Here is a 13,173-nt window from a genome sequence, read left to right as displayed (position 1 = left end):
GGACGGGGCGGTGATTGGCGGAGCGGGGCGGGCCCGGACGTGAGACGGTGGCGGACGGGGCGGTGATTGGCGGAGCGGGGCGGGCCCGGACGTGAGGCGGCGGCGGACGGGGCGGTGATTGGCGGAGCGGGGCGGGCCCGGACGTGAGGCGGCGGCGGACGGGGCGGTGATTGGCGGAGCGGGGCGGGCCGGACGTGAGGCGGCGGCGGCGGCGGCGGCGGGCGATGGATCTCGGGGACGGCGGCGCCGCGGCGGGGCCCGGGCCGGCGCTGGGCCGGGGCGGGCTGGAGGCGCTGCAGCACACGGGTGAGGCGCCGCGGGCCGGGGGTGAGGGCGGGCCCCGTGCCGCGCGGCCCGCGCTCACCCCCGGCCTGTCCCCCCGGCAGTGGGCTCGGTGCTGTCCAGCTACGGCTGGTACGTGCTGCTGGCCGCCGTGGCCGTGTACCTGCTGCTGCAGAAGGTGTCCCGCGGCCTGGCGGCGCGGCCGAGCGGCCGGCCCGGAGCGGCGGAGGCGGCGGAGGGTGAGTGCCGAGCGCTGCGGTGCCCCGGGCTCCTGAGGGCCCGGCCCCGGAGCTCCGCTGTGAGGGCTGGGATGGAGAGCTCCGGGGAACCGGAGGTGCCGAGCCTGGGGGCATCCCGGGACAGGCTGGGCCGAGGGAGGCGTTTGTGGAAGGAGGAGCTGTGTCCCACAGGATCGCGTGTGGGGGTGAAGGAGCGGGACATTCCCCTGGTGGGGAATTGGTGGGCAGGAGCTGAGGGCAGCAGCGCCTGTGGCCGTCACCAAATAACTCTGTACCAAACAAAGCCAAAGCGCACAAATCGAAATCCTGGAGAAAATACCTCTGTAAATACTCACCTTTTATGGATATTCATCACCCCCTTGCAGCCGCTCTTTCGCAGTCCCTGCTGTGTGCGTTTGGGGTGTGTCACTGTGTTATCTCTGGGAGCGTGGCACGGGTTGTAGATCTCGCAGTCACCGTCCTGCTGAAAAGCACAGGCTGTGCTCAGGGACCTGCCAGATCCACGAGTGCTTGGCACTGATCCCTTGGCCCCACAGTAAAATCTGAGTTGTGTGCTCTTATCCTCCTGCTGTTCTTTTGTGATGATAATTAAGTGGCTGTTTAATTGCCCAAACTGCCTGTAAAATGAAATTATTGAAAGTACTGACATTTCTTTTTCATATTCATCACTGGATCATAACAAAAAATGAGGCAAACAAATGTGGAGACGCTTCAGCTGCTGGAAGAAAACAGAGCAACACTGACTTTTTTTTGGGGGGTATAATTTTCCTTTTGACCTTCACAGGTCAGTCATGAAGAGCAGTGGTGACTCAGTGTGGATTTTCTGAGACCTCCAGGTGTCTCTTGAGATGTGTGTCATGTTTGTCAGTGATTTCTCTGCTGATGGAGGGTGTCACATCCACTGCTGCACTGACACCAGCAGGACCCATTGCCAGAAGGAGTGGGAGTGCATGTGGGCTGCTTGCCTCATCCTTCTGCGTAAAAGAAGTTCTCTGGGTAAAAATGGTCCCTGCAAAGCCTGGGTGATATTTCTGAATTAATTCGTGTCTAACAAATCCTTCAGAAATAGAAGGAAGTGTCCTTGAAGTGTGAGGTTTAAATTTTGTGGTTAGGTACACTTGTGTCCTTATTAAAATCCTGTTGAAGTAATTGATTTAAAACAGCAAAGCACGATGTAGTTTAATTCAGCATTATAAATTATTAGAAAATATTAGCTGGAAACTGAACTTGAATTGTGATTTTCTGCAGAACAGCTGCAGGGAGAGAAGTGAGCCTTTCTTTATGAGCCTCTTTTATTCATTGAGGAGACCATCTAGGATTATCTTTGAGTATCTTTGCAAACTCTTCCCTGATTTCCTAGAGCCTGATGTGGTGGTAAGAAGGCAGGAAGCTTTGGCAGCAGCTCGCCTCAGGATGCAAGAGGAATTGAATGCACAAGCAGAAAAATACAAAGAAAAGCAAAAACAGGTAACCAGAGAGCATTTCTTCCTTTAACTGATACATTTGTCAAGACCTTTCTGCTGTAAAGGACAGCAGCAAATTGTAATTGTGGGCCAGGGTCACTGTGGGCCTGGTGTTCATTTTTGCCCAGGTAAATCTGCAGGAGCTTTGTTGTGTGTGCAGTGAATGGCTGGAGGGGTTTTGCTGGCATTTAAATTAACTGTACCATGGCACATGTGTGTTTTCTGCTCTCAAAGGCAAATAAAGTGTTAGAAATGTAGCTTGGCATTGCTGCAGTAGAAGGGTCTGAATTACAGCTTGAGATCACGAGGAATAGCAAACTGCTGAATGGGGCAGTGCAGAAAATGGGTGTGATCAGCATAGTAATAACTGATCATTATCCCACCTCTTCTGGTTTTGCTTTTGCAGTCAGACCTCAGTTTGTAGCTGATGCTTCAAGTAATATTAGCAGTTAAAAACAAAGGAAAAGCCCTTTCTTTCTTCTGTAAAACCCCATGTTGTGCATTAAATTACTGCAATATTCTTTACTTAGTACTTTTTATAGACTCAGGGTTTAAACTTGCCACTTGGTTCTGTTTTACCTTCAAAATCTTTTAAAGCATCAAGTGGCCAAAGAAGCTGCAGGCTCAGTCAGTGCATCCCGAGGAGGAGGAGACATGTGGCTGTATAAAAAGAGTAAATTCTTCCATAACCTCAGAGGTGGTGCATCAGATAAATACAGTGTGACAAGTCTGTTGTAGCTGTTTCTGGGGATTCTGTTAGCTCTGGAGTCCTGGTTTTAAGGTTAAAGCTCAGATTGAGCCAGTGTCCTGGATTTGTTCTGTAGCTGGAGGAGGAGCGGCGGAGACAGAAGATCGCCATGTGGGAGAGCATGCAGGAGGGGAAGAGCTACAAAGGAAACCTGAAACTGAATCAGGTAACAGCCATGTTCATCAGGTCACAGCTGTGTTCCTGTGATTAGGGAGCTGAAATTCCTGTTGAGTAACTTTTTGCTTTTCTGAACAGCAAGAAGTAGAACCTGGTGCCTCGGCCTCAGCAGTCCCGAAATCGAAACCGAACAAAAAGCCTTTGAGAGGAGGGGGTGAGTATGGAGCCCTTCAGACACTCTGAGCTTGGAACAGGGCAGTTATCCTGCTTTATATGGACTCTATACATAATTTTAGTCTTTTTCAAGGAGGAAACAAAACGTTCCTCACAAAGAAGCTCTTTATCTCTGCTCAGCTGGCCTGCTCTGTCCTCTGTGCAGAAGCTGGCAGGAAGTTTTGGGAGTGCTTTTCCCTGGGAAAAGAAAGGATCAGTTTTTTTTGTAAATATGCTTTGGCATAATTTACTGAGAGTTTTGTCACTCAGAATTACAGATTCTTGCAGTAGTTCTAGGATCCTTCCCCCATTATTCTGTAAGTTCAATAATTTAGTATCTGGTCTCTTGTCTTTAAAGCACCTGTAGTACTGAGTAAATGCAGGAAGAGGGTATTTTACTTTGTATTATGTAGATTCAGATGATGAAAGAAATTATTATGTAAAATGTGACCTCATTTTTCATAAAACACAGTGCTGACCTATTGAATGTATAAATCTTGCAGAAGTATCAGTCTTACCAACTCTCACAAAGCACCAGAAGGTCTCACTGTTGAACTCAGTCACCTGCTGGAGCCATGTGGATGGATGAAGTGCTTTCTATGGCCTCACACTGCCCATGCCAGGCTCACTGGCCATGCCACAGTCTGCTTCCTCTCCCCTCAGCCCAAGAGCCCTTGCCATACCTGCAGGTGCTCATTTGGGTGTATTTTAATGACAATTTTCTGTGGTGGAGTGGATCATCCAGGCAGCCTCAGTCAGGCTGAAAAGGAGCCCCACTTAGGGTGTAGTGCTAAGTGACCTGATTAAATGCATGAGATCTGTGGATTCTTGATTAAACACACTAAACCTCAGTGACAGTGCAGTGCTGGGATTTCTGCTTTGAGAATTTTCCCTGACATTTGAAGGAATCAAATAGATTGATTAATCTGAGGTGGTTTAATAGGAGAGTGTGATGTCTGGTGCTGTCAGCTGTCTTTGGTACCTCTGTCATGGGGTATTTACCTCCCTGGGGGATGAGGAGTGCAGGGCTCAGCTGTGCTGAGAGCCAGGGTCAGGGCAGCTGGCTCTGGGCACCCTTCCAGCTGCTACCTGTCCCAGTTTAATCCTCAGCAAAGTCCTTGCTTAAGTAACCCATTACAGAATTAGAGGTCTCAGATCTTCTCCTGAGGTAGATCAGCATGAAGTGAAAGAACCATCTGTGCTGCTCAGCTGCTCAGTTAAGCTAGAAAGCAAAACTTGGCTGGTATGAGAAAAACAAATTTCAAAGATGAAGGTGATGCTGGGAGTTTCAGTGAAACAGATTGCTTTGTAACCCTCCTGGTTAGCAGTGCTACTAGGTTGTGCAGAACAAATTGAAGATGTTTGCCAAGTTGTAACTTTCTGAGTGTGTTCTGAGATGAAGTTTCCCATGGTTACAGCATCAGGATGTTCAGCTAAAGTGTATTTGCCTCACTGCCTATGCTTGCCTTTCAAATGCTCTAAAAAATACTTTGCAGTGTTAAAGAGTGGATTTACCTTTTGACCTTCAGAGTATTCCTTGCAGGACTGGAATAAAGGATTGTTTTAAGTCCCTGACTGTTGGGGCTCTTGCAGGACAGATAACTCTGCAGAGTTTGCTGTAAGAGCTGCTGTTGCTGCTCTGTTCATCTGGCAGAGCAGCACTGCAGCTTCGGTGCAGACTTAGAAAAACCAAATGGTAATTCATTTCAATTTCATTTAATCCAAATTGATCAAATTAAAACACAAGTGTTTTGGAATGGCTTTTAAAGAAAGAAGCCCTCTCAAGTCTGGGTGTTCTCTGTGCTTTCATTTTCCCTAAAATGCTGTGTGTGTGAAGTATGAGCAAGGTGTAAATATTATCAGATGTATTTTTGGTGTTCCCTGTGTGCTGGTGAAGGGCTGTGGAGGGTGGATACTGACAGTGGGTTTCTCCTGTGTGTTGCAGGCTATAACCCCCTGTCTGGAGAAGGAGGAGGGACGTGCTCCTGGCGGCCCGGCCGGCGGGGCCCGTCAGCAGGTGGATGAGGCTAACCCCCCTAGTGTCCCCTGGCACTAGCAGCTTGATCCCACCCCCTGTCTCACTGCCTGCAGCTGGCCTGTCACAGTGTCACCAGCACTCCTTTGGGGCTGGCTTGGTGCACTTGTTAACTTCAAACAGTTTTTTGTTTGTTTGATTTACACCGTTCCCAAATCGTAACGCATTGGCTGATCCTAAACCAGAAAAATAGCTGATCCTCTCAGAGAGGGCAGAGAGAAGCAATTTCAGCACAATCAGTTAATTTTCACTCTTCTGTAGAGAGGGAGTGAAGTACCTGGGATAGTGAGATCTGGGCTTTCTGGCAAATTTAGTTATCTATGCTCACTTTACCTCTGTAAGATGAGGATATTTGCTGTCCTCAGACATGTTACCAGATTTACCTTCCAGCTAAACACAGACCTTTAGAGAAGAAGGATGTTATCATTGGCAGACACCTTGAATTTAGGCAGAGGACTTTCACAAAAACCACAGGTGATCTGACAAATGCCACGGATTTGCACCAAAGGCCAGTTACTGCAGAGGAGTCTCTGTGACAAGCCAGCTTGAATGATGTTTTCCTTATAAATGGTAAACAAACCAGTGAGGATTACTGATGCTAGACAGCAGGCAGGGGGGTTCTTGCTATTCCTTTTTTTCTTTTTTCTTTTTTTTTATTTCAACTGCTTTGTAAAAACAATACACTATTAATATTAAATATAATTGCAAACATCATAAATCTAGTATTTACAATCTCGTGGTTTTCTACAACATCTTTTTTATAGAAGGCATTTGTTCTAGTGTAATAAATGTGTATAAAGCAAGGTGGGAGATGAAGTGACCCTGCTGCACCAAAGCTGAGGCTGGTGTGTGCTGAGGAGGGCTCTGGCCAGTGAAGGCGTCACTCTGGCAAGTGAGGGGTGCAGGGAGTGTGTGGTGTTCATCTTTCTGGTGTTTGTCCAGCCCTGAGGACAGAAAACAACTGGCCATCATAACCAAACTTTCCAAGCATCCCATCCCCTTCTCTAAAATGCAACAGACAAAACCCAGGTTGTCTTTGGAGAGGAGTGAAATGATTCCTGTTGGCACAGGACAAGTGTCCCTGTGCCAGTTGCTGCTCCTGAGCTGGTCTGTGGGCATTGGGGTAGGGAGCAGTGGTTCCTTAGAGCTTTTTGAGCACTTGTTTCTGAATATTTCCTCTGGGAATACTTGTGTTATCAGTAGATACAAGTGTAAACTTTGACTACACTGTTTATATGCATGTTGATAGTTCTCTTGGTTAGAAATGCAGCAGGAGGGTGTTATTAGGGAGTTTTAAAGTTGGTAATGAAATTGAAAGGCCAAGAACCTTTTGTTTTAGACACAACAGAGTGTTTGGTCACATGTGTGTGGAAGGTGAAGCGAGGCTGTTGATGTTCCTGTGGAAATTCATTCAGAAGCCAGTGTATGTAAATTCAGGTTTTAATTCTTCATTAGGCAAAAAGAAATAGAGGTGGGGAAGGATATTTCAAGATCTGAAGTGACTAAGTTGTCATGCCCTAGGGAACATCCTCTCCCTTGTGCCTGGGAAACAGGCAACAGACTGAGGTGTTGTCTTCAGAAAAACAAATGGGGGAGGTTGTTGTCTTAAAGAAGCAGAAATCCCTGTGTGATAAAATGGTCAGGGGTGGGTTTATTTAATTCAGTAAAAACATTTGCAAAATAAATAAGCAGGTCTTAACTGAGCATATGCTAATCTTTGTGTTTCAAGACTTGCTTCTGGCTAGGACTGGGGATATGGCTTTTTGCCCAATTCTAATGTTTAATAAGACATGTCAAGTGAAAATGAAATTAAGTACATATTTCTGGAAGCTTTTTTCTCCTTCTTTTTTTTTTTTTTTATTTTAATCCTTAAGTTCCTGAATTTTTCGTAGTCAGACACTTCTAAGCTATTGAACAGGGTGGGAGGACAAACCTCAGTTCATAAAACTTTTCTTTTGGCTCACAACCTGCACAAGAGGGAAGGGTTTTTCCTCTGACTTCAAATGGAAAGCTCTCCCCTGACCACAAGCATTATGGAAAGGTGGATGCTTGCTGCTTTATAGCTCAGGAGTGAAGCATGCAGAAAGCATTAGGTGAAAGTGAACTATTTAATGAATCCGTTGTTCCTGGTTTGGTATGAATTCCCAAGAACTTGAATTATGAAAGATCATATTAAAAAGCCTTCAGGAGATTTTTTTTTCCCCCCACTAGAGCAGTTATGCAAGAAGCCTCTTGCTTTACTCATGCAGATGTTCTGGAAATACCTCTATCTGGAAGAAGCTGGGTAATAAACTATTTACCTGCTGTATAATGGTATTTAAACACTGAAGAATAAGCTGTTCTGGGTATTAGAAAATCCAAAAATCAAGCAAGCGTTCAGAGGCACAAAGAATTTCTGAAGATGTTACTTGCGTGAGAAGTGCAGCTAAGTATTTTTGTTGCTTTTAGATGATTTATATGCTGGGGGAGCAGAGGTTTTTGTTTTCTTTAAATTGCAGATGAGATCTGGTTTGTGCATAGTTCTCTTAACTATTCATCAGGAGATCCTGAGCACTGGGGTTAAAACTGAACAAAACAGCCCACAATGTCAGACTCATAAAAATTAGTTAGCTTTATTTATGCCTTTAAAAAACATTGTGAAATGAGGGAAATTTTAAGAGTGATATTGCATACTTGGGTGTTTAAAAAAATATGTTTCTTATGCTGGAAATTTTTAATAACTGACAGAAGGGGGAGTGAGGGCAATGGGGGAATCTGTCAGCAGAGCTGTTCCCAGGTGTTCCAGAGTTATCTGTGTCTCAATCAAAGATCAATGTGAATGAGAATTATAATTGCACCTGAATCTGCAAGGAACTGCTGTCCTTGCAAAATCTGAGTGCAGGTGTGAAGTGCCAGTACTAACAAATCTCATCTGCTGTGTTTTGTGCAGCTCTGTACTTTTCAGACTCAAAACTCAGGGAGCTGGGCTGTTCTGCAGTGCCTCTCTGCTCAGGCTCTGCTGATACTCAGTTCAGGTGTTTAAATTGGGATTTTTTTGGGGGGGTTGTGTCTTATTCCCCTCCCTAGAAGATGACTTTGCATTCCAGAGCTCTGTGAAGGGGGATGGCATCCAGCCTGAGTCTCTGTGCATGTTACCAGCATCCCTGTTGTTGCTGGCTGCATTTAAACCCCTCTAATGCTGTTCTTTCTGCCTGCTGCTCAACCATGCAGCTCCCTTCGTGTGCACTTGGGTCCTTGCAAGCCTGGCTGCACAGCAGCACACATCTCAGCATCAGATCCACCTTCTGGATGAATTTTGCTCTTATACAGGCTAAAAAGTGGCACCTTTTCAGGGATCAGTTTAGCCACAAGTGGAGCTCAGAGTATTTCTGTCCATGCTATAGCTGAGCAGTGAAACTATGCAATTTCCAGCTGTAAAAAAAGCTGGTCTAGACTTGGATGGGCTGAAGCTTTGGGTTTTTCCTTTTTTTTTTTTTCCCCTCCCTCCTGTGTGGAATGAAAGCTTGGCTTTTGGAACAGCTCTGCAACCACAAAGGAAAAGCACAGGGCTGCTGGCTGGGTGGTGTCCTGGCCTGGCTGCACTGCTGTAGCTGATTTTTGTGAGAGCTTCCAAGGCAGCCTGACACACACCCTGCCCATACTGCCAGCTCCAGAGCCAGCGACTTCAAAACCTTGTGGGTTTTTTCGTTTGTTTTTTTTTTTTTTTTTTTTTGTTTTTTTTTTTTTTTTTTTTTTTTTTTAATGAGAAACCAATGTCCTCAGTGGGGAATAGGTGCCCTCAGCTCAGCTTTGGTGGGGAAAATACAAATTTCATGTTGAAGGTTTCAGTGGCAAGGCGCTGGCAGGGAGGCAGGTGCTGTTCTTGTGTATTGATTGCTGTGATTTTATTTTGAAGTGCACACCTGCTAAAAAGCACTTTCAGCACAGCAAGATCTCCACTGGTAAATTTACAATTTCACTCCTCCCTTTACCATAGATTCTTTCTACCACAGATTCTTTCTGAGTGGTGGTTACTGAGCTGAGCTTCTGAGCTGGTTCTGTGGATAATAGTTGTGGAGGGAAGCAGGAAAAAGAACTTAAAAATTTTTATTTAAAGAGAATGGAGGGGAAATGGATACCCTGAAATACCTGGCATTTAAATCTAGTTCTAGTACTCTGCACTAAAATGGGGAGTTACTGTCAGCTTGGCCTAAAAGATGCACTTTGAAAAAACAAAAAAAACCCCAGATTGTACGGCTTTGTCACATATAGGGAGGGGACAACACTGCCTGTGAATTCCATTTCTTAGGTAATGTAACTGCCACTTCTTCAGGTGTTCTGCTTTTTAGGCTCTGACACCTTGATGCTCACTTTTCAAACACACAGTCTGGGCTTTTTCTTACCTCGGGTCTGGCAGCACCGCGCTAAGAACGCATCATTCCCCATGCCACACTCCGCAGCGCTGCTCCTGCCACCAGCCGGGTGACACCCGGAGGACCAGCAGGAGCCTTTGGAGCTGCCTGGGCAGGGTTCTCCGCGGCATTCCCGCAGGTGCGGCCGGCAAGGGGAGCGCGCTGCGCTGCGGGGCCGCGCCGGGCGATGGCAATGTCGGGCCGGCGCTGGGAGCGCAGAACGGGCTCCTCTGAGCCACCGGGAGCAGCGCTGGCAGCGCCGGGATAGCATGGGAGGGGAGGGAAAAAAGGAAAAAAAGGAAAAAAAAGGGAAAAAAAAGGGAAAAAAGTGGGTGCTGGAGCTGAGAAAGGAGTTTCCGCATCATTTGGGAAAATGCAGCGGTGCTGGAAATACTGTGACAGAGACAAATGGTGCTGGTTGCCCAGTGAGATTTTTTCCACCATGAGTCTGTTACATTGAATATATGAAGTATGCTCATTTTTCCAGTGCCTGGGCAGTTTTTAAAGTATAAGTTTGAGTACTGGAACATTCATAATTAAAGTTTCTGGAGCATTTGGGGAGTAGTTCTCTTCTGTAACTATTATTTTAAAATATGGTAAAGTATGCTATAGAAGATAAATTCTGCAAGTGTTGGAGAGGGCTCACTGGAGATCAAAATCAGTGGGAAAAAAGAAGTGGTAATAATTCAAGATAGTCCTTTCCTCCAATGGACAAAATCTATGTGGAAGAAACTTTTTTCATTTGGTATTCAAGTTCTTTATTCCAAAAGGATGACATTTATTCTGTATGCACACACACACACAGAGGCAGCTCGAGGACTTGGCTTTTTCATTGTTTAAAAATAGGATTACTGTTTTGTTAATCTGATTATGAATCTAAACCATGTGGGCCTGTCAAGTGGGCTCTCACCGGCTGGGCCGGGTGCTAATCCCGCTGGAGGGAGTGGGGATGAGCACACACCATGTGCATCCTCTGCAGATTTTGGGGAGCCCTCGGAATACCTCCTCCAGCCACCCCACAAGGAACTGAAAACATGCTGCATAAAAATGTGTTCATGCTTGTAGACTGTGCTACAAAAGAAAAATATCTTTGAATATATAGTAACCATGATATATAGTGACAACTATTGAGACCAAGAGCTGTATTAATGGGGAATGGCACTTAAATGTGATTATGCAGTATGACCTTTTGCTGCCATCCAGATTAAAAATACATTCTAGGCAGGTAACAGTATTATAATTCCACTGGAAGAACTAAGCTATGCTCTTCAGGTTTTGCCTAAATCTGCTTTTTCCCCTTTTTTTCCAGCAGCTGCTCCGTGCAAGAACAGGGGAGGGGGCAGAAGCAGAAAAAGGGGCATGTGCCTGCCTAGCATTTAGGAATGCGAGTTTGGCACAATAAATGACACAAAGGGAGGCATGTGGATGTGCTGTGGGAGTTGAGTGAGCATTGCAGCATTCCCAGGTGGCACCCCCTCTTCCCAGCTGGACATAACCTTAGAGCTGGGGTGTGATCTATGAAACCTGCCTGTGCCTCCTCTGCAGGTCAAATCCTGGCACCAGGAAAGCTCCCCTTCCTTCTCCTGCCCTGCCCAAGCATTCTCTGAGCGCCCCTGCAGGTGGTGAGCTCCAGGACCATAACTGCTGTGGAGGTGCAGGAGGTGGGAACATGCCCAGGAGAGGCTGAGGAGATCCATCAGGGGAACGTGCTGCTCTGCTTCATCGTTTCCATGTGTGCTGAAGTCGCACGGAGTTCTCAGTTCTGATGACTAACTGCTTTTCTTTGTGGGAAGAAGCCAACTGACAGCTCCTCAGCCCCAGCCCCAACCTTTCTCCTTTTTATTGCCTTTTAACCACGCTAGCTCTGCCTTTTCCTGTAATTCATAGGCCACAGTGGCTTTCCCTTGAATCTGGAGATTTTTACAGCTGATTTGGAGCAGGCAGAGTAATCTCATTCCTGCTCATGGACTTGCCACATGTGCCTCTCTTGGAAAGGAGCGTTCTTGCTTTTTTTGTAGCTTGAATGTCTCTTGGTGTCGTGTGTTTCAGGACCTGATGACCAGGCTTGTGGGGAGAGGAGAGAAGCAGAGTTTAATGAGGAACCTTTTTTAAGTGCAATAACAGATCCACGTGTGCAGAGTGGCACAGGCTGAGGATACCTCCAGACTTCATGGAAAGGATCAGTGCACCAGTAGTTAGAAATAATTGTGAAGCGTTGCAAACCCTGGGAAGTAGAAAGGAATTGAAGTGGAAAGGGCAGTCCAGCTGGCCTTTGCCAAGCAATGGTGTTCCTGCCCTTCAAGGCTTTACCTGCCTCGTGTGTATTCCAGTTTGGGCTGCTCTTCCTTTCTCTTTCACCTTTTAGTTCTCCTCTTCCTCTTCGCACAAACACATCCCACTCAATGCATCTCTGTTCTGCCCACAGGCAAACAAAAGGAGACGTCCTGCTCTTCTTTCCTATTCACTGTTTGTATTTCTTATCTAGTTTCTATTTGTATTCAATTTTATTGTTGTTTAATACCATAAATCCTGGTGGCACTTTCCTTGTGTTATTTGTGCTCCTGACATCACGAGTTCATCTGTGCTGAGCTCGGTATGAGGATTGCACCATCACAAGAGCAATAAACTCCAAACAAAAGCATTTTTTTCAAGACATATCATTAAACTCATTAGATAAGCAGATTGTGTCATTACCTGCTCAATCCCAGAAGCGAGACAGTTATTTGTGATCATAAAAAATCTGTCATGGATGTGTCTCTCTGGCTTATTACTGTAGAGTATTAATGTGGTGTGATATCCTCTTTTGCAATGGTTCTTGCTCAAGAGGTTGCTGCCGTTACACCAAGACTTTCTTCTTCCCAGTTTGTTGTGGATGACATCATGATATAAATAAAATTTAACATGGAAAAGACTGGCAATTGGAAAGGCCGAAGTGGGCAGGAAATGGAAGAAACCACAATGATAAGCAGGAGGTCAGTGGGTTGTACTTGATAAGTTTCTTCTGTTGAGACAGGAAGGTTTTTTTCCTGTGAAATGTGAGGGGTTTGTGGCTGCAGCATTTGAAGCTGAAGTGCTCTGTAGATGAAACGCACATGGAGAGTCAGTGTGGACAAAGGAAAAAGAAATCTTCATGCAATAAAGGCTTCAATCTCTTGAGCACTCACTGTAGCCTGCGGATGGAAACAGACTGACCTATTTCTGGTTGGTTTAATTAGCAAGGTGGGAAAAAACAGAGAGTGCCTGTGCCTTGGCTCTCTGTCACCAGAGCCTGTGCTGCACAAATGCACCAGCGCCAGGCAAACAGGGCTGGAAGGCTGCTCCTCACTGCCTGCATCCCCCTGGACTCTGGGCCTTGGGCAGCAGGGACCTGAGCTGGTGCCTCTCCTGGATCTGTCCCCAGTGTCTTCCCATCCTTTGAAGGGCTGGGCTCCCATCCTGGCCCCTGAGCCACGGTTCTGCCACGGAGGCTTAGCACAGGCACTGGGATGCCTGTCCTGGGGTTATGTCCAGTGTCCCAGTCCCTGTCCCCAGAGCCGAGCATCCACATTCTCTTGGCCTCCTGCCCCTCTTATCTGGACAGCTGGGCTGAGGTTCTGGTGTCCCAGTGCCGAGGTCCCAGTGTGGGCTGCAGGGCCAGGTTCCCCATCCCCTGTGTGGAATGCTTGGTTACAGGGCCGCTCCCTGT

General features: G+C 46.6%; 1 protein-coding gene across 2 annotated transcripts; it reads left to right on the top strand.

The window, feature by feature from the left end:
* The first annotated feature begins 129 nt into the window (after positions 1–129).
* On the top strand, positions 130–5,829 carry SELENOS (selenoprotein S). Of its 2 annotated transcripts, XM_064388570.1 has the most exons (7): positions 130–158; positions 216–306; positions 387–521; positions 1,882–1,988; positions 2,809–2,898; positions 2,988–3,063; positions 5,008–5,829. In XM_064388570.1, the coding sequence occupies exons 2-7, from the start codon at positions 225–227 to the stop codon at positions 5,085–5,087; spliced, it is 570 nt and encodes a 189-aa protein (XP_064244640.1). In that variant the 5' UTR covers positions 130–158; positions 216–224; the 3' UTR covers positions 5,088–5,829. The 2 variants fall into 2 exon arrangements, with proteins under 2 accessions (XP_064244640.1, XP_064244639.1); XM_064388569.1 differs by lacking the exon at positions 130–158 and having other exon boundaries at positions 165–306.
* The last annotated feature ends 7,344 nt before the right edge of the window (positions 5,830–13,173 follow it).

This window comes from Passer domesticus, chromosome 14 (genome assembly GCF_036417665.1).
Source record: "Passer domesticus isolate bPasDom1 chromosome 14, bPasDom1.hap1, whole genome shotgun sequence".
Lineage (NCBI taxonomy): Eukaryota > Metazoa > Chordata > Aves > Passeriformes > Passeridae > Passer > Passer domesticus.
This window is presented reverse-complemented; position numbering and strand designations above follow the sequence as displayed.

Excerpts from the sequence above, each read along its gene's own strand:
- SELENOS (XM_064388570.1), top strand. The coding sequence starts at position 225 with ATGGATCTCGGGGACGGCGGCGCCGCGGCGGGGCCCGGGCCGGCGCTG. Across the intron at positions 307-386 it reads GGAGGCGCTGCAGCACACGG|TGGGCTCGGTGCTGTCCAGC; the intron begins GTGAGGCGCCGC and ends TCCCCCCGGCAG. Across the intron at positions 3,064-5,007 it reads AAAGCCTTTGAGAGGAGGGG|GCTATAACCCCCTGTCTGGA; the intron begins GTGAGTATGGAG and ends TGTGTGTTGCAG.